The 24,295-nt window shown below is 38.5% G+C and overlaps 1 protein-coding gene across 18 annotated transcripts in view; it reads right to left on the reverse strand.

The window, feature by feature from the left end:
- The window catches only part of CEP162 (centrosomal protein 162), a 93,702-nt gene extending 69,895 nt beyond the window's left edge, over positions 1 to 23,807 (reverse strand). For 6 of the 18 annotated variants that reach the window (XM_072736542.1, XM_026007443.2, XM_072736532.1 and 3 more), the window contains exons 1-6: positions 23,486 to 23,807; positions 22,444 to 22,559; positions 8,624 to 8,738; positions 5,220 to 5,366; positions 4,687 to 4,870; positions 2,475 to 2,542 (exon numbers count right to left, since the gene is read on the reverse strand). In XM_072736542.1, coding sequence (XP_072592643.1) covers positions 2,475 to 2,542; positions 4,687 to 4,870; positions 5,220 to 5,366; positions 8,624 to 8,738; positions 22,444 to 22,500 — 571 coding nt within the window. In that variant the 5' untranslated portion in view covers positions 22,501 to 22,559; positions 23,486 to 23,807. Of the gene's footprint in view, positions 1 to 2,474; positions 2,543 to 4,398; positions 4,871 to 5,219; positions 5,367 to 8,623; positions 8,739 to 22,443; positions 22,560 to 23,229 lie in introns of all 18 variants that reach the window. The other 12 variants (XM_072736580.1, XM_072736584.1, XM_072736574.1 and 9 more) reach the window with 8 other exon arrangements.
- Between the last annotated feature and the right edge of the window lie 488 nt (positions 23,808 to 24,295).

Below are 24,295 nucleotides of genomic sequence, written 5' to 3' on the forward strand. Positions count from 1 at the left end.
TCAACACTATAGGAAGAAAACAAAATTCAGACACTCAACAACATAAAAATCTACAATATCCAACACCCAATAAAAAAAATAACTAGACTTACAAGGAAAAGCAGCAGTCAATAGAAAGAGACCCAGAAATGCACACACATTGGGATCAGCAGAATATGTTTTGTTAAGGACTTAACAAGAAAACAAACAAACAAAAAAGAACATGAGAGAAGATACCATAGAGATTTTAAAAAATACCTAAAAGGAGCTTCTAGATTGAAAGAAAAAAGATTCAATGAATTAACAGAATATCAAAGGAAAGAAGAAAAAAATCAGTAAATCTGAAGACCTAACAATAAAAACTGAAGCACAAAGAGGAAAATAGCTTTAAAAAATGAAAGAGACTTAATGACCTATGGCACAAAATTTAACCATCTAACACAACTGTAATTAGAGTCAGAGGGCAGGGGGTGACAGAAATATCTGAAGAATTAGTGGGCAAAACATTTTTTCATTTTGATGGAAACTATAAATTCACAGATCAAAGATGCTCAATTACCTCCAAGTAGGATAAATACAAGCAAAGCATACCAAAATACACCTACATTAAACTGCCACAAAACCAGGCTAAAAAAAATACTATACAGAAACTCAAAATACCAGATAGCTACCACGGTTGACTCTTGAACAGCATGGGTTTGAACTCTGTTATAGTTCCACTCACATGAGGATTTTTTTCTGATACAGCCCAATACTATAAATGTATTTTCTCTTCCTTATGATTTTTTTAAAAGATTTTATTTATTTATTCATGAGAGACAGAGAGAGAGAGAGACAGAGACAGAGACACAGGCAGAGGGAGAAGCAGGCTCCATGCAGGGAGCCCGACGTGGGATTCGATCCCGGGTCTCCAGGATCACGCCCTGGGCCGAAGGCAGCGCCAAACCACTGAGCCATCGGGGCTGCCCCCTTATGATTTTCTTAATAACATTTTCTTTCCTCCAGCTAACTTTAAGAATATAGTATATAATAATATACATAACATATAAAATATGTGTTTATCAAATCTTTTTGTTATTGTTAAGGCTTCCAATCGATGAGAGGTTATTAGTAATTAAATTTTGGGGGGAGTCAAAAGTTACACACAGATTTTTATGCAGGGGGTGAGCATCCCTAGCTCCTATGCTGGACAGTCAACTATATTTGAAAATTGCTAAAACAGTAGATCTTAAAAGTTATCTCAAGGAAAAAATGTTTTGTTTTGTTTTTTTATACTCGTGATACTGTTAACTAGATTTGTTATGGTGATCATTTCACAGTGTATCAAATCCTTATGTTGTGTGCCTGAAAATAATGTTACATATCAGGTTTACTTCAAATTAAAAATTAATTTTTTAAAATTCATTTTAAATAAGAAGTTAAAAAAGTCCTCAAATCTATACAAAAGAATACAAAAAACTGAGAATGATAAATACACGGAAAATGTTTTTACATAAATATTAATTTTTTATCTCCCTTAAAAAATTTTTTGTTTGTTTATTTATTTGAGACACATAGCGAGAGGCAGAGACACAGACAGAGGGAGAAGCAGGATCCATGCAGGGCGCCTGATGTGGGACTCGATCCCAGCAGCCCAGGATCATGCCCTGAGCCGAAGGCAGACGCTCAACCGTTGAGCTACCCAGGTGTCCTTTCCTTAAAAATGTTTTAAATAGACTATTAAAAGCAATAGTAATAATAATAATAGTGATAATAATACATCATGGAGTTTTAGGATACACAGAAAAAAATATCTGACAAAAATAGCAAAAAGGTTGAGGAGGGGAGTTGCTGTTTTTAAGACTCATATAAAGTGATATAACGTCATCTGAAAGTAGAATCTATTTAATAAGCTAAAGATGCATAGTACGAGTCATAGAGAAACTAAGAAGAAAAATACAACAAAGAGGTATAACTAACAAGCCAAAAGAAGGGATAAAATGGAACACTACAATACTCAATCCAACAGACTGCAGGACAAAAGCAGCACAACAAATGGCAAAAGAATAAATAACCATACCAATGAATATATTTTTATTAAGGGTAGAAACAATTCAATTAAAAGTCAGAGATCGTCAGAGTGGATAAAAAAGCAAAATCCAGCTATACGCTACCCATGAGAAAATCATTTTAAATATAAAAACAGAGCATGTTAAAAGTCAAAGTAGAAAAAGAAATACCTACTGAGCCATGCTTTAGAGATATTGGTCCTGGCTCCAAAGATTCCCCTCGTCCTTTTTTTGTCTTCTGAAATGATCCACCACCCACTTCCAACAAATGATGCAGCAGTGCACTCTCAACCATTTCTTAGTACCTCAGACTGTAACATAGGCAGTTCACTCAACCTGATCTAAGCTCTTTCCAAGATATGACTTTCCTTTTCTTTTTCTATCAATGTCTTTATTAAGTTATATTATCTTTTCAAATGTTGTACATTTTTAAACCAATGAAATTACCTGCCAGTTCTTCATGTTTTGATTCATTCTCATGTTTATCTTCAGTTAGTTCTACATCAATTTGATTACTGAAAAAAAATTACTTAATTCAGAATTAAATGTTAATACATGCCATGCAATCTTTTGTGCATATTTAAAAAAAACTCTAACATTATATTTTTCTTCTCAAGTACTCTTATTCTATCAAAAACTAAGAATTTGGGCACTATAAAGAAAATGTTGTGAAAATAAAGGACCCTCAAAGCTTTATTGTAGCTATCAAATTAATACAAAGAGAAAAATGCCATTAACTTTATACACAAATACACAGTTTTATACATAAGTGTGCATTTACGTGTCTCAGGACCCAGATGTTCTTTCTACACTAAAAATCAGAAATTGACCACAAGCTAGGAGAAACAGTGAAGTCTACGTCAGGCCAGAACCTGACCAGAAAAAAATGTCAGGTTCAGCATTTACATGTTAATAAATAAGCAATTTAATCATGAAATACAGGCTGAATAGGAACCTTAAACTAATAAAAACTCAGAAAGTGACAAAGGCGCTTGAGCAAATTTAATTATATTGGGGTTAGTTCATACACTGCTTTCTTGCAAACTGAGGAATCTGCCCTACTTTTTTCAGTCCATTAACCCTGTCTTTAGTGAGATTATCAGCAAATCCATAAAGATATAAAACTATAATAATAATAATAGCAGCAAACAGTACTGCATAACCAATGGTATTCAGCACTCTGACTAGCCTGTCCAAGAACAGAAATATCAGGAGTTAAGAATACTGCTAAGAAATAAGAAAAAGAGGGCAACCCGGGTGGTTCAGTGGTTTAGTGCCGCCTTCGGCCCAGGGTGTGATTCTGGAGACCCAGGATCGAGTCCCATGTCGGGCTCCCTGCATGGAGCCTGCTTCTCCCTCTGCCTGTGTCTCTACCTCCCCCTCCCCCCACTTTCTCTGTCTTTCCTGAATAAATAAAATCTTTAAAAAAAATAAGGAAAAGTTAAGGAATATTATAAAGGGGCCCAAACTTACAGCTAACAAACCTGTGTATACTTCATCTGTGTTGTTACTATTGGGAGAGGCAATTACCCTGAATGTCCCTACATGTTTTTATGGGGTACACCAGGAACTCAAGGCACAAACTCCTCTTTCCTAGGTTATTTCCCACAATTGTGTTGCTGTGAGCCACCTTGAGAGATGATGCAGTATCTCCTCCCAGAAAAGAAGTAGGCCTGTTTCCTCTTACATAAAAGCAACAGATTCCCCAAGTTCAGTGATCCTCTCCTGTAAGGCAACCCAGTGCCCACGCAGATAGCCTTCATGGACTCTCCGTGGTGCCTCCACAAGCTTTGTGGGGCATGGGGGAAGTGAGGCAAATAAACATGAGACTCAGATAGGCTTTTGTTGTAAGAAATAAGGTCCTTTGTTTCTAACCCAGGAATCCTATGTCTATTGTCAGCATCCATAAAACTGGCAGGGTCACTTGTTAGCTTACAAGTAGGGTAAAAATCTCAAACCCTCCATAATTCATGACAGTCACTGCACCACTTTATTCATAGTCTCTAAGAAACTAAGCCTCCTAAGGAGACCAGGTACTCTAACAACCAGAGGATATGATTCTCCTCACCCTTAATGTAATTATAGTTTGGTGTTCTTAAAATCTTAAAAGTTGTAATCTGGCTTCCATTTATCATTTTAACAAGTCAAAGGTCTACTGTATGTACAGAATACCAGCTCAATTAGTAGGAGTTCCAGGATAAATGAGGTTTCCTGATTATCATCAGGGTCAACCATACAAAGGTAGGACAGAGACAAAACTGGTCTTTACTCCTTGTTCCCCTTTCTTTTCTTTTTTTCTCGGAGTTTATAACAGCTACTTGAACTCTCTTATTTATTTTATCTATGTAAAATCACTTAAGAAGTTACTTGCCTAATAAGGTCTTTTTGCCATGTGCCATTAGTCTCAAAAGCATCTTAGGCTGGACATTTCAGGTATCTGGATGCAGAGTGGGGTCTCAAACACAAATCAACAAATTCCATTCATATATAAGAGAAAGCATGACCAAAATAATGAACAGAGAAAAGAGCTAAAAATAAGATTTAATTTTTGTTTGTTATGTTTACCCATTGAAGTCCATGCATACACCAGTCTTCCAAAAATATAGAAAAACACAGAAAGAAATCATTTAATGATTAGTCAATATTGTACATACATTACCTATGTAAAGCTTTAAATTGCGTGGAGTCATTAGAATCCAGTTCCTTATTTAATCTTGAATAATCAATGGAAGATGTTAAGCCGTCCTCAAGCCTGGCAAAAAATTGCTCTTTTTCTTCTTGTTCTTCTAATGTGTCTAATCCCAATCCAAGGACACTATGATTGAGTTCAGAAACTACTATCTCTAAATGAAAAGCACAAATACATTTTATTAATATGAAGAATTGTGATAAAATTAATTTTAATGATTTATTAATAGAAAAATTTTTAAAATTTAAAACATACTTTATAATCTCTGACCAAGTACAGACTTGTATTCATAACCGGTATGTAAGGTTATAAGGCTTCTCTCAAGATCTAATTCTAAATCTTCTAGGAAGGTATTAATTAAGTGTACATGGTTCAGTAAAGGAGGCTTCAAGATACAAGTTAATTTTTGTAAAAATTTTAATTATGGCATAGTAGAATTATAGCATTTAATCTAATCAAGCATAGTAATTGACCTATCAACTCATATCCCTCACATTTCTTACCATTTGTTTCTAAGCTGTCAATACTTAAGATGGAGGTTCCACTGCTCTGAAGAAACTGAATCCTTTCAGCAGAGTCCTCTTCTATTTCTATAATAGGCTGAGAAGGTTTCTTTGTTTTCAGATAGCTGACATTTGTTCCAAGCAGTCCTAAGATAGGATTTAAGATACAGTTGGATATTTATGTTTAGAAAACTGTTTTGACTACTATTTACTAACCAGTAATAGTGTTGTACTAACATTTTTTGTTAGCTAATTTTATGGACAGTAGTTACAAAATAAATCTGGTGTATTAAATAAAAATCCATCAGACCTAAAGTTCACAAAAGAAGAACTATAATTCTATTTATTTGCAGTATATCTTATTAAATAATCTCAAAAAGTTTACATAATGAGATAAAATGTTTTAAATTACTTTGAAGCACAATTATTTAAGACAGTATATCATACATGTTCTGCCTTATGTAAAGGAAAAGTAGGAAATAACTAGGTGAATTAGAAAAGGAAAACAAATCCAGGTAGGACAGAGACAAGGTACACATGGTCAGCAATGGGAGGGGCAGGCCCACATTGGAGGATGCAAAAAGGCCAGTGAAGTTGGATCTAGAGAATGAGGGTGAGTCCAGGTGGAGATAAGTCCAGAGCAGGAGCTGATGGTCCGACTAGGCCAGTACTCACAGCCAGGAGTTTTGCTCTTTATTCCAAAAACATTAGAAAACACTGAAAAGGCTATACAATATTCAAAATTTCTTTATCATAATAGCATACATTTTTCATAAAAAAGTAAAAAATGGAAAAGTTAAATAATTACATTGTAAGATATAAATATTAAGATTAGAAGAATATCACTTTTGCTTAGAAGGAAGTCTTACCAAGAAGTCACAAAATCTGACTTAATTTTCCTAATTAGTGTCCTCTTAGAAAGGATTTAGAATATTTCTTTTAAAGATTTTATTTATTTATTCATCAGAGAGAGAGAGAGAGAGAGAGAGGCAGAGACACAGGCAGAGGGAGAAGCAGGTTCCATGCAGGGAGCCCAACGTGGGACTCGATCCCAGGTCTTCAGGACCATTCCCTGGGCTGAAGGCAGCACTAAACCACTGAGCCACCCGGGCCACCCTAGAATTTATTTTTTATGGTTTTGTGAGAATAACGGTTTTACAGATCAAATAATAACTTCCATGGCCACAGAAAATCAAGAGATGTTATCTAAAGACATTTCAAATGAAAAACTTAATGCCATGGTTGGGATGCTATTTTGGGGCCTATGGGGGTCTCACATTAGCTCTGAAGTTGGACTCAGGGATGTGACCCACATTGAGTTTATAAGAGACTAATGAACAAAACCAAGACCCAATTTGCTTATTTGTAATGAAGATTATAACCAGTAGAAGGATTAGATTGTTTCATCCTCTAGGCAGAACATTTTATCCTTATGGCAATTGAAAGAGAAAATTATAAGGTTGAAGTAGCTCAATGTTGATGTTTAATGTTGTCTAAGATTAGTAATGCATTTCTCTCTGCAAAAGGGTGTTTACTTCCCCCTCAGAAGCTTCTATGCTCTTGATGGCAGGAATCATATCTTGTCTATACACTAGTGCCTAGTATGCACAACATAACATGAACTCAGAAATGTCTGTGATTGCTATATCTTTGGGTGGAGAAACCCTCTCCTCTGTGTTTGTTTATTTATTTATTTTTAAAGATTTTATTTATTTATTCATGAGAGACAGAGAGAGAGAGAGGCAGAGATACAGGAAGAGGGAGAAGCAGGCTCCCTGTGGGGAGTCCAATGTGGGACTCGATCCTGGAACCACTGAGCCACCCAGGCATCCCCTCTCTTCTGTTTAAATGGATATTGTCAAAGCTTGCTTCTTAAATATAATTCTTTGCATCTTTTACTAATCAAATCCACTTCTGATTGACAAATTCTTTCTTAAAAATTAGTCCCTTTAGTCATGTTACATTCAATTGTTAGTCTAGGACCTAGTTTTTCCCTTTGGGATGAGTACATTTTATCTCTTACACATTACTTTCTGGAAAGAGATGTTAATGCTAATGAAGTCTTAAATCTTTGTGAACAATTCCAATTGTACTTTATCACATATTATTTTCAAGCACCAATGGCAGGGAGATTCTAAAAAAGAATTCTTTACATGCAAACTTTAGCATTGTTACATGGTTGGGGGATTTATGAAAAAATTAGCTGTATTTTTCAATAAGATAACTCTTTATTTATAGTTTTAATAACAGAGAAATGACTTTCACTCTAACATTCATTTATTATTAAATGCATTTAGTATTAAATGCATTTATTACTTATTTACTGTTGGGGGCAGGGGAATACAAACAAAAAAAAAGTGTTTCCTGTCCTCATAAAGCTCCAACCTCAGGAGTAGCCCTACAGGTTATGACTATCAGCACAATATGTAAGTGCTATTGTGGTGTTCTGAAATCAAAACAAAGGAAAAAATAATTACGTTGAGAAGGGAGCTAGAAGAGTTAGGGAAGAAGGATGCAAGCAAAGGCAGTCTAGTGGTGAGAAAGCATGAGCTAATGCACAAAGCTAATGCATAGAGTCAATGATGTTTCCAGGAGATAGGGAATAACAGAGTACGGCTGGGGCACAGGATGCTGGAAAGGAAGGTCCTAGTCAGATGATGTAGAGCCTTAGCGGTCACATTAAGGAATCTGGGCTCAATTTCATGGGGGAAAAACAAAAGCTATGGGGCAAATTTCCCCCTGAGGATATAGAAATCTTCTAAGTTTATAAAATGCTGCTTAGTGATCCATAAATAGTATAAACATAGGTTAACATAGAGTTCCTTATGGATATGCAGTATCATAGACAGCAGGTATACCAAAGCAAATACTCCAGAGAGTAGTTTTCCATTTGTAAAGATGTGACTAAGAACAACTCTGGGAAAGGTATACACATAAATCAAACAGGATCAATAATCAGTTCTTTACCATTATGGCAAAAAAAAATATTTTTTTTTACTACTGTTATTAACAGACTGTGATACCAAAAATCTAAAGATTTGTTAAAATCTTTCTAATGTGATGACATTAATACATGTCAGAATATTTTATTAAATCACTTTAAATCAATTTACCATTTATACAGGGAAATAGAGAAATATACGTGTATCATTCATCATATTAATTTAGATAAACATAAAATTATCCCAATGTAATATAACCTGATAATGCAGGAACATCACAGATTCTCAATTACATAATATATATTAAAGCAAAGTTATATGAAAATTCGAGCTTCAAAAAGTCATGTTACTACTATTATCTTCTTTATAGATGTATAGTCCAACAACAAAATCCCAGAATTGAAAGTCTTGACTGACCCCTTGTGGTCAAATAATTTGGAATAAAAAATGATCAATATTTACCACCATCTTCAAAATCATCTTCAGTTATCCACCATGGCACTGCATCTTTCTTTTTCACTTCTCTCTTAGGTTGTCTAGGTGTTTTGCTTGAATTATCAAAAGAATCATCTGAAAGCTATAGATACAAGTTACTGAATTAAAATTTGAGAATCCCAGATTCATTACTAAAAATGCTTCTCTTAGTTCTTTCACAGTTCAGTTATCACGTACATAAACAAAATTCCCAGCAACAATAAATTTGCATTTTTAAACATATGTAGCTAAAATAACTTAAAAATCAAGCATATATCTCTGAACATCAATTTCATATCCAGAGTTAAATAAGTAAACTAACCAGGGAGAAAACATCAATGATAACAACAAAGAAATGAAAACTTATCAAGAAACTTGATCAAGGGGAAAAAAATGAAGTATATGAAAGTATACCCATTCTCTAGGGTATATGAATAAATAAAAATTGCGCAAAATTACCCAGCATCATTCTCAAAGAGCACAAAATTCTAAGACCAGATGAATTGAGTTTGCCAGAAAAATCATCATTTTGTCACAATGACTAAGAAACTTTAATAAAATTTTAATTATTTTTCTATTCTTCAGGTCCAAATTTTACCACAATCCTAAGAGATCCCCTACTCTAACCCTAACTCCACCCACAGCCACTGCCACCACTCTGTCAGTAACCTGGCCTCTCTCTTCACTGAGAAAAGAAAGCTCTCAGGCAAAAACCAGTCTCCTTTCCCTTATTCCACCATTACACTCATCTGTGAAGACACTGCTTTCCTTTTTCAGAAAAGAAATGGTTTCCACACCAAGGAGAACTTGCAGAGGGGTCAGTCACTTCCCACCGTTCTAGGTTCTCACTTCCTTGCTCATTCCACATCATCTCTATATCTTCACTCCCCCTTCAGACTCCCCTGCCTCCTTCCCTCAGGTTATAAACCTGCCCCTTGCTGTAACCTCAGGGCCTTATACAACTGTGGAATGGAAGAATGAACATTCAAGTGTACTCCACTTTTTTTTTAAAAAAAAGCAAAGTAAAACAAAGCAAACAAGAATAAGTTCCTTATTCCCACCTCCCCTTTATTCTACCTATCACTTTCTTCTACATACCAATTTCTTGAGTTTACTCCTCAACTCTTGAAAAGCTGGTTCCCATCCCAAAACAGCGCTTGCCCAGGTTCCAAAGGCCTCCTGGATGCCACAAATAAAAGACCACTGCCGGTCATCTTCCCTGATTACATCACGGAATTTAATACTGGTGACTGACTCTTCCAAAAACTCTCTATCCTTGATTTCACAACCTCACTTCCTCCAAATGATACTTCACTTCTGGGACTTTTCCCACCTGTCTATTTCAATAGGTCTTGGCTCTTTTGCACATTTATTTACACTAGACTTCCCCAGGACTCTGTCCTTGTCCTTTTTATCCTCACTCTACACGTTTCCTGGAGAAGAAACCAACATTTATTCCATGCCTGCTGTGTATTAGGATCTATCCCCAGATTATCTCAATCTCTAAGCATTCAATCAAGATTTATTGATGGGGGTACGCTCAGAGAAGTTAAGCAACTTGCCCCAGCTGCTACTGTTAGTAAGTATTACAGACCTAGGATTCAAACAGGTCTGATAACACTTGTCCACTTTCCACTGTAGTATGTAGTCCCCCAACTGGGACAATGTCACCAGGATACCCTTTTAAACTTCCAAGATGACTGCACAAATTTCCACCTGCCAACCAAAGAACTCTACTGCAATGACTTAAAATAATCCCGATTTTAAAATGTTCAAAAAGAACATCAGACAGGAAGAGGGGAAGAGGGAAGGAAAAGTATTCTTCCTTTTTTTAAAAAAGTATTTATTTATTCATTCACTCATTCATTCATTTATTTATTTATTTGTTTATTTATTTATTTATGACACACAGAGAGAGGCAGAGACAGAGGCAGAGGGAGAAGCAGGCTTCATGCAGGGAGACCAATGTGGGACCTGATCCCAGGACCCCAGGATCATGCCCTGAGCCAAAGGCACTGCTCAACCACTGAGCCACCCAGTGTCCTGGGAAACTATTCTTTAAATTTTAGTTTCATCACTTTCCACTCAGTCTCTGAACTTGGTCAACACCTTGAAATGTTCCATTTCTCTCTCCTCCCTATATCTCACTGTTCACCAAATTCTGACAATCTGCCTCAGACTCAGTCTGTTTCTCTTTTAAGCCCCATGGCCAAGAGTGTGGAAGGAGTATAGGTTTTGGGGGCCAGACAGATCTGAGTTCGAATTCTAATTTCAATTTGCTGTTGCTTCAGAAAAATTATCCTCTTTTCAGTTTATTCAATCTGTTAAAAAAGTCATAGTACCACTGACCTTGCAAGCTTGTGACAAAGATCAGAAAATGAAATGCAGGGTGCTCACCCTACTATCTAATACATTGTAGGTATTCTCCCTTTTGATAATCGTCCACACTGCTTTCCAGATTCTTACTATTAAAAACAAAACACAAAAGCTGGTGCCCAGAAAATAACTGTGCTGGTGAGCATATGGAGAAACTGGAATCCTAATATACTAATACACAGCTACTTTAGAAAACAGTCTGGCCATTCCTCAAAAGGTTAAACAAAGTTACCATATGACCCACCATACCAACTACCAGGTATACATATAACAGAAATGAAAACATACAACCTCACAAAAACTTGTACATGATTTTTCATAGAAGCATTATTTATAAATGCCAAAAAGTGGAAAGAACTCAAATGTTCATCAACTGATATGTGGATAAACAAAATGTGGTAAACCCATACAATGGAACGTTATTCAGCTAATAAAAAGCAATGAAGTACTGACAGATGCTACCACATGGATGCACCTTGTTTCAGCCACAGTTGAGTGGAAGAAACCAGTCACAAAAGACAACATATTATTTAATTCTATGTCTATGAAATGTCTGTAATCAGAATATATTCAGAGACAGAGAGTAGATTAGTGGCCCCCAAGGCTGGAGAAAGGGGTAACTGGTAATGGGTACATGGTTTCTTTTGTGGATGACAAAAATGTTCTTTTTTTTTTTAAATTTTTTTTTTAATTTTTTTTTTTATTTATGATAGTCACAGAGAGAGAGAGAGAGGCAGAGACACAGGCAGAGGGAGAAGCAGGCTCCATGCACCGGGAGCCCAACGTGGGATTCGATCCCGGGTCTCCAGGATCGCGCCCTGGGCCAAAGGCAGGCGCCAAACCGCTGCGCCACCCAGGGATCCCGACAAAAATGTTCTAAACGTGATTGTGGTAATAGCTTCATTGCCGTGAAAAAACTAAAAACCACTGAATTGTACACTTTGCTTCTTCTTAGTAGGCTCCAAGCTGGGCTTTCCTCCCCAGAGGTATTCCAATATGGGGCTTGAACTCACGAACCTGAGATCAAGATCTGAACTGAGATCAAAACTTGGACACTTAACCAACTAAGCCACCCAGGTACCCTGGAATTGTACACTTTCAACAAGTGAATCGTATGGTATATGACAACTCAAGAGAGCTATTAAAAAAAAAAGGGTGGTCCCACCAATCTCCATAAAAACAAAGATATGTAAGCCATATCATTGAATAAATTCTTTGAACAATAATTTAACAAAATGATTAAAAAAGTTAACATAGCTCTAAAATCATGGTTTTCATTATTAAAAAAACAAAACAAAACAAAAAAACAAGACTCTGCTTACCCAAATCTCTAACATGAGATAAAAGATTTTATGAGTTGAGGCTAAATATGAGAGGAAGAGTGGGAGGGACAGAGGGTGTTGAAGGGGTGGTAAATGAGGGGCAGAAGGAAAAAAATTGGTTTGTACTGCTTTTTATCTTTTACAGTGAAAATACTTCCTATTAAGTTTAATTTTCAAAATAAAATTTCATATTTGAAAGCAAAAAATCAGTTTTCAAATGGGAAGTGAGATTCTTAACCTGAGTGTCTGTTACATTCAGATAATCATTAGATGCTTTTTTAAACCCTTACAACAATCTACAAATAATGCCTACTTTGTAGGCATTACTTTTCCTGTTACTGAAACTGTAGCTCTCTACTACATCATATATCTAGCTCCCTTTATGAACAATTATACAATATTAGTATAATTGCTTAAAATGTGGCTTTCCTGAATGCTCTACAAGGCCTATTTATATAAATACACAGGATATAGTGCAACCCTCTAATTTACTCATTCAGCAAATATATATTTAGCATCTATTAGGTACTTCAGGTATAGCAGTGAACATGTAGCTGTCACATCACAAATCATACATTCTTACAATGGGAGGCAGAAAACAGACACAAGTAAAATCATGAATGGTGCCAAGTGCTACACAGAGAATTAAATATATGACACACAAAGAAATAACTTGCTGGTTACTTTTTTACTGGATAAATAGAAAAAATAAATATAAAAACCTCTCTGTGGTAGTGATATTTAAGATGGGATCTTTAACAACCAGGTAAAGGATACGGAAACAAAATTATTGGCAGAGGGACCAGTTCCTGAAAACCTCCTAATGTGAAAGGATCTTGGCATTTCTAAGGGAGAAAAAAAGCCATCGCAGCATAAGTAGACAAGGGGGAAGAGAGATATAAAGTGAATGAGGACAACATGAGCAAAAATCAGCCAGGGCTTTATAAACCATAGGAAGGAGTTTGAATTTTATTCCATTGGTGACAGGAAGCCAACAGAGTGTTTTACAAAGGAGAGGAACAATCTGATTTATGTTACAGATCACGCTGGTGGCAGTGGGGTGAAGGAATTGGACTGGGGGGGGGGGCAGTATGTGGGAACTGTTATAGTAGCACAAGAGAGAAGACAGTGCTCCAGACTACGTTGGAGGTAGTGAACAGGAAAATAACTAGGAAGGTGACAGGTAGATTCTGGAGGAAAAGCTGACAGAGCTTGGTGATGCACTTGTGAAACTGAAAACAGGAAACTTCACTTAAAATACAGTTGGGGTGGAGGCTTTTGGGTTTTCTATGTAGAGTATCATGTCATCGGCGAAGAGGGAGTGTTTGACTTCTTTGCCAATTTGAATGCCTTTAATGTCTTTTTGTTGTCTGATTGCTGAGGCGAGGACTTCCAGTACTATGTTGAATAGCAGTGGTGAGAGTGGACATCCCTGTCTTGTTCCTGATCTTAGGGGAAAGGCTCCCAGTGCTTCCCCATTGAGAATGATATTTGCTGTGGGCTTTTCGTAGATGGCTTTTAAGATGTTGAGGAAAATTCCCTCTATCCCAACACTCTGAAGGGTTTTGATCAGGAATGGATGCTGTATTTTGTCAAATGCTATCTCTGCATCTAATGAGAGGATCATATGGTTCTTGGTTTTTCTCTTGCTGATATGATGAATCACATTGATGGTTTTACGAGTGTTGAACCAGCCTTGTGTCCCGGGGATAAATCCTACTTGGTCATGGTGAATAATTTTCTTAATGTGTTGTTGGATCCTATTGGCTAGTATCTTGCTGAGAATTTTTGCATCCATGTTCATCAGGGATATTGGTCTATAATTCTCCTTTTTGGTGGGGTCTTTGTCTGGTTTCGGAATTAAGGTGATGCTGGCCTCATAGAACGAATTTGGAAGTACTCCATCTCTTTCTATCTTTCCAAACAGCTTTAGTAGAATAGGTATGATTTCTTCTTTAAATGTTTGATAGAATTCCCCTGGGAAGCCATCTGGCCCTGGACTCTTGTGTCTTGGGAGGTTTTTGATGACTGCTTCAATTTCCTCCCTGGTTATTGGCCTGTTCAGGTTTTCTATTTCTTCCTGCTCCAGTTTTGGTAGTTTGTGGCTTTCCAGGAATGCGTCCATTTCTTCTAGATTTCCTAATTTATTGGCGTACAGTTGTTCATAATATGCTAGAACTCATACAGCAATTTGGTAGCGTGGCAGGATACAAAATCAATGCCCAGAAATCAATGGCATTTCTATACACTAACAATGAGACTGAAGAAAGAGAAATTAAGGAGTTAATCCCATTTACAATTGCACCCAAAAGCATAAGATACCTAGGAATAAACCTAACCAAAGAGGTAAAGGATCTATACCCTAAAAACTATAGAACACTTCTGAAAGAAATTGAGGAAGACACAAAGAGATGGAAAAATATTCCATGCTCATGGATTGGCAGAATTAATATTGTAAAAATGTCAATGTTACCCAGGGCAATTTACACGTTTAATGCAATCCCTATCAAAATACCATGGACTTTCTTCAGAGAGTTAGAACAAATTATTTTAAGATTTGTGTGGAATCAGAAAAGACCCCGGATAGCCAGGGGAATTTTAAAAAAGAAAACCATAGCTGGGGGCATCACAATGCCAGATTTCAGGTTGTACTACAAAGCTGTGGTCATCAAGACAGTGTGGTACTGGCACAAAAACAGACACATAGATCAATGGAACAGAATAGAGAACCCAAAGTGGACCCTGAAATGTATGGTCAACTAATATTCGATAAAGGAGGAAAGATTATCCATTGGAAGAAAGACAGTCTCTTCAATAAATGGTGTTGGGAAAATTGGACATCCACATGCAGAAGAATGAAACTGGACCACTCTCTTTCACCATACACAAAGATAAACTCAAAATGGATGAGAGATCTAAATGTGAGACAAGACTCCATCAAAATCCTAGAGGAGAACACAGGCAACACCCTTTTTGAACTTGGCCACAGTAACTTCTTGCAAGATACATCCACAAAGGCAAAAGAAATAAAAGCAAAAATGAACTATTGGGACTTCATCAAGATAAGAAGCTTTTGCACAGCAAAGGATACAATCAACAAAACTAAAAGACAACCTACAGAATGGGAGAAGATATTTGCAAATGACCTATCAGATAAAGGGCTAGTTTCCAAAATCTATAAAGAACTTATTAAACTCAACACCAAAGAAACAAACAATCCAATCATGAAATGGGCAAAAGACATGAAGAGAAATCTCACAGAGGAAGACATGGACATGGCCAACATGCACATGAGAAAATGCTCTGCATCACTTGCCATCAGGGAAATACAAATCAAAACCACAATGAGATACCACCTCACACCAGTGAGAATGGGGAAAATTAACAAGGCAGGAAACAACAAATGTTGGAGAGGATGCAGGGAAAAGGGAACCCTCTTACACTGTTGGTGGGAATGTGAACTGGTGCAGCCACTCTGGAAAACTGTGTGGAGGTTCCTCAAAGAGTTAAAAATAGACTTGCCCTACGACCCAGCAATTGCACTGTTGGGGATTTACCCCAAAGATTCAGATGCAATGAAACGTCGGGACACCTGCACCCCGATGTTTCTATCAGCAATGGCCACAATAGCCAAACTGTGGAAGGAGCCTCGGTGTCCATCGAAAGATGAATGGATAAAGAAGATGTGGTTTATGTATACAATGGAATATTACTCAGCAATTAGAAACGACAAATACCCACCATTTGCTTCAACGTGGATGGAACTGGAGGGTATTATGCTGAGTGAAATAAGTCAATCGGAGAAGGACAAACAGTGTATGTTCTCATTCATTTGGGGAATATGAATAATAGTGAAAGGGAATATAAAGGAAGGGAAAAGAAATGTTGGGAAATATCAGGAAGGGAGACAGAACATAAAGACTCCTAACTCGGGGAAACGAACTAGGGGTGGTGGAAGGGGAGGAGGGCGGGGGGTGGAGGGGAATGGGTGACGGGCACTGAGGCGGACACTTGACGGGATGAGCACTGGGTGTTTTTCTGTATGTTGGTAAATTGAACACCAATAAAAATTAATTTAAAAAAATAAAATAAAATAAAATAAAATAATAAAATAAAATAAAATAAAATAAAATAAAATAAAATAAAATAAAATAAAATAAAATAAAATAAAATAAAATAAAATACAGTTGGGAGGTCAGAAGGGGGAGCTCTGACACCCTACGGACTTGTCATCAATTACAGACTCCAGATGGCAAGTGATTCGGAGCATGTTTATAAGCAGCAATGTCCACAATAGCCAAACTGTGGAAGGAGCCTTGGTGTCCATAGAAAGATGAATGGATAAAAAAGATGTGGTCTATATACACAATGGAATATTCCTCAGCCATTAGAAACGACAAATACCCATCATTTGCTTCAACGTAGATAGAACTGGAGGGTATTATGCTGAATGAAGTCAATCGGAAAAGGACAAACATTATATGGTCTCATTCATTTGGGGAATATAAAAAAATAGTGAAAGGGAATAAAGAGGAAAGGAGAGAAAAGGAGTGGGAAATATCAGAGAGGGTGACAGAAGATGAGAGACTCCTAACTCTAGGAAACGAACAAGGGGTAGTGGAAGGGGAGGTGGGTGGGGGGATGGGGTGACTGGGTGATGGGCACTGAGGGGGGCACTTAATGGGATGAGCGCTGGGTATTATGCTATATGTTGGCAAATCGAACTCCAATAAAAAAATATACAAAAAAAAATTACAGACTCCAACAAAGTAGTGTTTCTTGCATTTTCCAATAGGAGGAAGCCTACTTTACTACCCCAACAGGAGGAAGGAAAGTTTTTCTTCATGCCCAGCAAAACAGCTCTGTCAATGAGAAGCCATCATCCCCCTGAACTCTTGCTTTCCTCCAATAGACTTTCATTCAAAGCAGCCCCTCCCAACTTCCTCCTTTTCTCTATGAAGTTATGTTCCTCTCCTTTGATCTCAGGTCTTGCCTAGGGTTTTGCCATAGCTTGCAAGTCCGAATTGCAAGTCTTCTGCCATTCCCAAATAAATGGTAAAACAACTGGCTGTTTTATTTTTGAGGTCAACATTACTTGGTGATCAGAAGTGGGATCCAGAGAAGACTCCAACAACTCTGAGGCCAGTGAACAAACAGGTTCAGTGAATTCAGTGAATACATAGCTTTCTCCCAGACCCTGGAGTTTGAGAGTTAGTCTCTCCTGGATCCAAGCTCTGCTCTCTTTGCACTTTGAGCTCTCTGGCTTTACTCAGGATCTGTTTAAAAGCTTTATTATTTCTATTTTTGTTAACACTTTGTCCCTTCTGGTGAGTATTCATGTGTTTTTCTGAACTTCTGGATTGACTAATGGGATCCTAATCCTCAAACTTTCTCAGGACAGCCTTCTTCTTGAGACCCTGATGGACTTTATGTCTAAAAAAACTATGATCCCTCCTCAAGCACACTGCTAATGAAATAGACCAACTTAGCTAAATTTAGAATTTCAATGACTATCATTGGGGACCTTTTGATCTCCTGAAGCTTCCTTCTCTCAAAACCAACCTAGAAGACCATAGCTCTAAAATTAAACAAATTGAATGGAATGCCTGTTTTAATTGGTACCTGGAGGCTTCCAAACATAGTCAGGACTCTAAAACTGTCTCTTTGAAAAATGCCATTTCTAAATTAACTGAAGCTACTAAACAACTGAGAGAAGTCAAAAGGGCTTCTGAGTCCCCTCTCTGTTCCCTTGGAGTCTTCATCTCCACACTCACAGCAGCAGTCAGCATGTGCTCAGGCCACTGCTCTGCTGCCATCTTTCTACTTCCGTGCAGCGCTATCCTCAGCCCCTTCAGACCCTTCCTCATTCTACTCTTCTTTCTGAATTTCTATTTTACTCCGAACCTCTCCCAGCTCTCTTTCTCTGAACCTATCAGAACCCACCCCTTTAAAATCAAGCCCTCTAAGGATCTAACTGCTAAACTAGTTTCTTATGTTCCCTGGACTAACGCTGAACTACAGGCTACAGTCAAAAACTTTCCCAAAGTTACTGAGGATCCTCATAGATTTGTTGAGGAATTTAACACAGGTATTCAAACTTATTGACTAGGTTTCTCAGATTTATATTAATTAGTTCACATGCTGGTTGGGGAGTGCCGGGCTTAACATTGGATGAAACTGGTTTGCTAAAAAATCCTGAAAGAGATTCAGAAAAACAGATCTCTGACTTCTGGCAGGAGGCTGAACATTCACGAGAAGTCTTCACAGAGCAATTACACAAGCTGTACCTAAGCCTGATGATTAGAACATCATTCAGGCTTGCACACAAAAACCTGATGAACCTGGTTATGATTATTACAATTGACCAGATTATTTTTAAGGAAAATTTTAGACGTAGAGTCCACTCAAGTAGCTTTTAATTCTGTGTTCATTAACTGGCTAAACTGGATCTTTCCCTTCAAGTTAAAAGGACCAGGATGGAATGGGCAACTATGTCTGCCCCAGATTTAGTTAATTTAGTGAACCAGCTTGCCTACATCCTAGATGATTTGACTAAAAGTAAGACCACTAAAATCCTTAATTTTCATCTCTAACAAATGGAGGCCCCTAAACAAACCCCAAACTCACCTGATGATCTGTCATTATTGCAAAAAACCAGAACTCTGGAAAAAGGACTGTTACAAACTTAAGCACTCCAAATGCCATCAAGTCCTTCAACTAATCTTTCCAATGTTTTCCTAATCCTCAGTAACTGGGCTCTGAGGAACTACAGGGGCTTGTCACAATTCTTTCTCTCAATTGGTTTAGAGAAACAACCCTCTGTCATGGTCCAAAGGGATGTTGCTTCAAATGATAATCTATAAAATTGACATGAGATGCCCAACAATTGGCCCCAGAGAAAGAAAAACAATATTGGAAATCTAAAAATTGTTGGTTTGATAAAAATAGAGAACTCTAGCTTGAGCCAAATAACAATCCAGTACTGCCAGTCTCAAAAATCTCATTACTAACCACTGCACATGCATTAATTATTGCTCTACTGATAAGACAGCCTTTATGAATTAATTCTGGTAGAGAAATATTAAAAAGCCCATAAAAATTGCCTACTTTGCTTGCCCCACCCGTCCAAAATACAAACCTAAGAAACCCATCCACACCAGGCCCTGGCATTTTTAAATTGCCCCATGGACCAAAGTTTGGCAAATGGATTTTATTCAGCTCCCCCTGTCTCGTGGATATATGTTTTGGTCATGGTCTGTTTTCTCACTGATCTGAAGCTTTCCCCTGCAGATAGGGTATGGCCTCTTCTGTAGCTAAAATCCTATTAGAAAAAAATTATTCCTACCTGAGGAAGGCTTCTCAAGCTTCACAGTGATCAGGGAACGGCCAAGTTCATCAATAAGCCTATGCTGTTTGGCTGGTACTACAGCATTATCCCGGTGCTTACCAACTCCAATCCTCAGGCATTTAAGGCCCAATCAACACATTAATAGCACCATTAAGACTCAATTGGCAAAATCTGTGAAGATACTTCAACTAACCTAGCCAAAAGCACTACAGTTAGGTCCTGCTAGTATATATGCTGCCCAAGCAAGCACATAATAGGATCCTTCCAAATCTGAGATCCACCCCTTTTGTAACTCATTAATTCTCACACCATTTGAGATAGTCACAGGGCACCTGATGCACCTGGCTCCTGCCTTGTCTGACCCATAGCTGATAAAAAGAGATCCACTTCAATATTGTAAAGGCCTAATTGCTTTTGTTGAGAATAATCATGCTTTAGTAGAACTAGTTTCACAGCACATTTTCAGGAGACAAAGGCCTTAAGTGTCACACTGCAACCGAGAAATTTTTGTCTACTGCAAAAGACATCTCAAAAACTTCTCTCTCCAACCTTGTTGGAGGTGCCCTATCGGGTACTATTTACCAACCCTTGTGTCACCAAATTTCAAGAAACGAACTCCTGGATTCACATGTCACATCTAAAGAGAGCACTAAACCCAGACTGGACCTGTAAATCAACTGGTGATCTGAAAGTGAAGTTTCCAGGAATTAAAGCAGACATCTGATAAAGACAACTTTCACAAAATGACTGGACTAGGCTTTATTTTTTGCCTCTCTTCCATGGATAGATAATGCTTACCCACATTTCCCAACTCCAGCAAAAGGGGGAACTTCTCTGATTATGGGATGTGGCACCAGAAACCTCAATCTGCCCACAGCAAGTGATCCCTTAGCTCACCTGCAAGTCATTTTGCTGGAAGCCCAATTGCCACTACATGCCTAAAGTGTTCCCCAGATCCGTTTTATAAAGTTAGAACTTAAATCCATACATACGTATTCCCTGCCTCAATTTAACCCAACCCTAGGCAGGAGAAACAAGATCTCTTGAATACATATGTAAAACACACTGTGGAACAGCCAATATAAGTTAGGCCATTTGTAAGCTGGCTGTCATACCCATACACTCAGGAAAACTTTCATTATGTGATAACATGGTATTTGAGTCTTGGTTGAATAATGCTAATGCCTCTATACTGACAAATGGGTCCATAAATGCTAATACTTATGAGGGAGCCCTATGTGCAGCTACTGGCTACTCTTCTAACTGTGGAGGTTTTGGTAATGGCCCTAGGCTTGGGCAATTCATTGCCTTGACAGCTGATGGATAAAAGGACAATGTGCTCCTGCTGTATTCACTGTTCTATTTTTGGTTCACAACAAATTAGCAGCTTCCTATCGGTCTATGTCACTAAACCTTCGTGGTCATCTGAAATGAGAACTTCCAGGAGGCATGAAATTCCAGGTTTGCCTCCATAGAGAGAACCTTTCTCCCTGCAGAGTAAGTCTAATAGACACAATCAGAAAAATTTCCCTAAAATTAAGAGAGCTGGTCAATTCTGCAGCCAAAACAATAGCAACCCAACGATTATTCAACTCGCTGGCTAAAGTAGTTTTGAACAATCACATAGCTCTGTATTACTTACCTTCTGAGCAAGAAGGCATAAGTGTGATAGCAGACACCACCTACTACACATGGATAAACTCTTCTGGAAAAATAGAAACTCAACTGCACAAAGTTAGGGGATAAGCACATTGACTACTGAATTTGATAAGCACATGACTAATGCTGAATTTCACATGATTCTCACTGGTCTTTTGTTCAGATGGCTTTCTTCAGACCTAGGGTCACGGTTCAGAACCATCATACAATTTGGAATTGTCATGTTCCTTTTAGTTATGTTTTGTATAATAATTTTTAAGTTTTGCATCTGTTGCTTGTCAAACTTTGTAGAAACCATGTACCCAATAAGGTGATGCTAGCTCACCACTTCAAGATGATCTCTTACACATATGACTTCAAAAAGATATAGACTTTGTATGGGAAATGCCTGTTTTCCTTCCTAAGCTTCCTTGTTATTCAAATATGGTCCAAAATGGGTTCTAACTGCTATACACTTTCTGACGTGGGACATGACACCCAGGAAAGGTCCTTTCTGGCACTGAGACATGGATGACCCAACTCTTGGTCACTGATGCTTTTGAGGAAAGATCTGGATCAAAAGGGAATAATGTGAAAGTAAAGAAAGAAAACATTTGAAATACAATCAGGAGGCCAGAAGGGGGAGCTCTCATGTCCTATTAACCCATCATCAATTGCAGAACCCACTGGCAAGAAAGGGACCTTGCATTTTCCAGCAAAGGAAAGAATGAATTTCCCCAAGCAGAGCAACTAGCGCAGCCAGTAAGAAACAGCCACAACTCCACCAGTGAGAAACTGTGACCACCCTGAACTCTCTCTCTCCTACAAGGGACTTTCATTCAAGGAAGCCCTTCCCAACTTTTCTCATTTTCTCTGTAAAGTAATGGTTCCTCTCTTTTGGTCTCAGGACTTGCCTATGGTTTTGCCATAGCCTGCATGTTCTGAATCGTAGTTTCTCTGTCATTCCTAAGTAAACCCACTTTGCTGATAAAATAACTGGCTGCTTTATTTTCAAGGTTGTCAAACTGATTGCATATTAGAAGTGAAAGAGAACTGAAAGATGAATTTCTTGTGACACAAGTTTACAAAGTTCACAATGTAGCTTTTAAAAAGATGAAACTTACCTCTCTCATGAACTGCTCAAACTCTTCATCCAGCTCTTCTTTGGAATAGTGAGCCATAATCAAGAATTTTCACTTCCCAAGGTAAACATTCCAAAGTATTTACAACACTGGAAACACTAAATAACAAGAGATAAGTATGCTCTGAGGAAATTCATATCACATTAAGAGCAACCAGACTTAAACCTCATGCATTTGTCTTATGGTTTAGTATACATGCACAATTATTGACCAATAACCTTGACAAGAGATCCTGAATTCATGAATAAAACTGCTTTGGAAAAGCAGCTCTCACAGTTTGCACTGTACTTAGGGTCCAGAATGACATTTTCATTGTTAACACCCAATTGTTGAAGGGTGGTCTCCGCAACATTTCCTAAACCTATGGTGTGTGTGCGTCTGTGTGTGTTATTTAATATCCCTGAAACAAATCAGGTCCTCTCAAGGAATCTGTCAAAAACTTAAAAATAGCAAGTCCAAAAGGCCATTTCTTTTCTGCAAAGCACAGGACAGAGTTTGTGTCGCCCTATCATTCGGTCTGTTATCAGTGCATATGAATAGTCTTGCAAACCAGACTGTTTCTGGATACAGACAAAATGCAATTCATTAAGATTCAAGGTCTACCTAAAATAGAGTTAGTGGAGTGTACAGATCAAAACGAATTGTGTTCCTTTTGGAGGGAGGGAACGGCAACAAAACTACGCATAACTTGCAACGTAAAGCTCTCGCCACCTGTCTAATGAACCCAATTCATTCGTTTAAAGAACCCCGGCCAGTATCTTTCCCAACCTGCAGAGTATCAACTCCCGGCCTCTAGCATTTCTGATCAGTGCAGGAGGTGTGCAGTTAAGGTCCTGCCCCAAGATCCTGGGCGGAGGGGGAGCCCGGCTCCAGGAAGCGCGGGTTCCAGAGCGGCCGGAAGACAAAGACGCACTTGAATGGAGCGTGGGCGGAGGAGGGGGAGTGGCCCGGGGGCCTAAAGCCCTGAGGAGCGGGTCTGAGGACACTCTCGGGCAGGGTCCACCGAGCGGGAAGCCTCACCTACCTGTCTCTGAGCTCCGCGCCATCCCAGACTTCTGCGGGGAGGGCCCAACAGTTACCAGGGTAACACACTTCAGCCGCCTGAAACCCGAGTCACATGACTCGGGCCGGTCACGTGGCTTGCGGGCCCCACGGGACAGCGGTTACTGTCTTTTCTCCGCTACGAGAAGGTGGCAGTTGCTGCGGCTCAGAATAATTTGGAGGGTAAGAGCCGCCGCTGCTGCACCAACGAGACTCCACAGCTTTTTCTGTGCTCCTTGGAAAAGTGGAGGGCGCGCGGCGGCGGGGAGGGGGGCGGTTCTCGAGAGGCGGAACCCAGGCATGCTGGGTGTTGTAGGCCGAGCGCGTAGCTTCCTGGGAAGTGTAGTTTAGCTCCCTAAGTCCTTGTATCTCCGCACGTCTCGTTTCTTCTAACGTTCCCCACCTTTGTGGTTTCGGTTCCGCTTTCCGAGCGGAAAATTTGAAAAAAAAAAAAAAAAAAAATTATTGGATTCCTCTACGTGCAAACGCGTGAGTAGGCGTTGTGAGAGAAACTCAGATCCGTGAGAAAGAATTTTGTCATGAGGATAGGGGCTCTGTTCCACCATCTAGTGGGCAAAAAATTGAAAATACACATGCACATCCCAACCTGCTGCTCGTCTTGGAGCATCTCTGTGGTTTCCCTCTACCCTTCCCTTACGCCCTCCCACTCTGTAGTGGCATTTTACAATTATTTTTCTTGAATTTTGAATTTTAGTTTTGCCCTTTCTTCCTCTAAAACACACGCAAGTTTCAGTTTCAGAGGACGTCATTTAGGAAGGTGGAAGAAAAGTAC

The sequence above is a fragment of the Vulpes vulpes genome, chromosome 1, assembly GCF_048418805.1.
Source record: "Vulpes vulpes isolate BD-2025 chromosome 1, VulVul3, whole genome shotgun sequence".
Taxonomy (NCBI): domain Eukaryota; kingdom Metazoa; phylum Chordata; class Mammalia; order Carnivora; family Canidae; genus Vulpes; species Vulpes vulpes.